This window comes from Nematolebias whitei, chromosome 3 (assembly GCF_014905685.2).
Source record: "Nematolebias whitei isolate Nwh7 chromosome 3, NemWhi1, whole genome shotgun sequence".
NCBI lineage: Eukaryota > Metazoa > Chordata > Actinopteri > Cyprinodontiformes > Rivulidae > Nematolebias > Nematolebias whitei.
The window spans coordinates 44523361-44524819 of NC_056500.1; the positions used below are offsets into that span (position 1 = coordinate 44523361).

Sequence of the window (1459 nt, forward strand, 5' to 3'; positions counted from 1 at the left end):
TATTTATTTATGTTTTTATTTAGTTGTTAATTGTTAGGCTTCTTGATCTGGGACCTGAGGAAAATTTCATACCATAAATATGCAAATATGAGCTGGTATGACAATAAAAAACCTTTGAATCTGTAACAAAACTAATGACTTCACTGGAAGAAAAGCTTCTAAAATGAATTTAGCCAAAGCATGAGTCTTTTATCTTTATTGTTCCTGAGTGCCACATTTTATACACATTAATATTAATCAAGCCTTTTTGCTTCAGTTTATTTACAGAAAATAAAAATGTGGGAACATCAACATATCAGCTGAAAACACGTTTATGTACATTTTAGGAAAATATGCATTTGTGTTTCATGCGAAACGTGTTCACATTTATACAGACCGAGTCGGCTGTAATCTGTCTCGGGCTCAGTATTACTCGACCTCAGGTACCTCGTCCACATGAGCCACCTCCACCTCTACCTCCACCACCTCAGGCGTGTCCTCGTTCTTCCCCCCAGTAAGGGCCTGCTGGGCCAGAACGTAGTTCACGACCTGCATGATGCTCTGATTCGACAGCGTCGTCGCCGAGCTGTCGCTCACTGCCTGGACGGCTTCCACCGCCTCCACCGTCTCCTCCGTGATCAGCACCGTCTCCAGCTCCTCCGTGGCCGTCTGCTGGGCGGGCCTGAGCTCGGGGGGCAGGTCAGACGCCAGGATGCTGACGGCGTGCTCCACCTGGGTGCCCTGGTTGTGAAACTGCAGGGTGTCCTTCTCCAGCATGATCTTGCCGGGCAGGTTCTCTGCGTGGTATTTAGCCATGTGCTTGCGTAGTGTCCGAGCATCGATGTGGGCTTCCTGGCACAAGGGGCACACGTACGGCCGCTCGCCCGTGTGAGTTCGGACGTGGCGTTTGAGGGAGCGAGCGTCAGCCCAGGCGACGCCGCAGGTCAGACATTCAAAAGGCTTCACCCCTAAAATAAAGAAACCACTCCTCAATAACCATGTTTAGAGCTGGAAAAGGTTTACGTTTTATTACACAAATAAATGTTGACTTTACGGAGTCTTCACGTCATCAATAAATTCTACAAGATGTGGAAAGATGGAAAGAAGACCCAGAGTGTTGACAGCAGGCTCACCCTGGTGGTTGTTGACGTGGCGTCGGTACTCTCGGAGCTGAGTGAACTTCCTGCCACAGTGTTCACACTGCCTCTCCAGGTTCTGCTTCACTCGGCCCTTCTTACCGTGCGTGGCCTTCTTCACGTGTCGCCTGAACAAAGCCTTCTCAAAAAACTCCTTCCCGCACACATTACACCTGAGGAAACACAGACACAGCACGACGGGCCTGTCAGACTCACAGGGAGTAGTGCTGAGTCACTGAAGAGCACAGACTGGTGACCAGAACCAACACTAGAGGGCAGTAATGTTACTGTGATGTTATGTGTGCATTTGAAACATTCTGTATTCTGACAAAATATATTTTAGG

The 1459-nt window shown here is 48.3% G+C and overlaps 2 protein-coding genes across 2 annotated transcripts in view; one reads left to right on the forward strand and one right to left on the reverse strand.

Moving 5' to 3' along the window:
- Positions 1-1459, forward strand: part of zbtb11 (zinc finger and BTB domain containing 11) — a 117613-nt gene that overhangs the window by 109449 nt on the left and 6705 nt on the right. The window lies entirely within an intron of this gene.
- Positions 202-1288, reverse strand: LOC119430813 (zinc finger and BTB domain-containing protein 11; the record flags this gene model as incomplete). Its single annotated transcript, XM_037698295.1, is given in 2 exon segments — positions 202-947; positions 1113-1288. Coding segments are annotated over 2 exon segments (715 nt in total), but the record flags the coding sequence as incomplete, so codon positions are not given.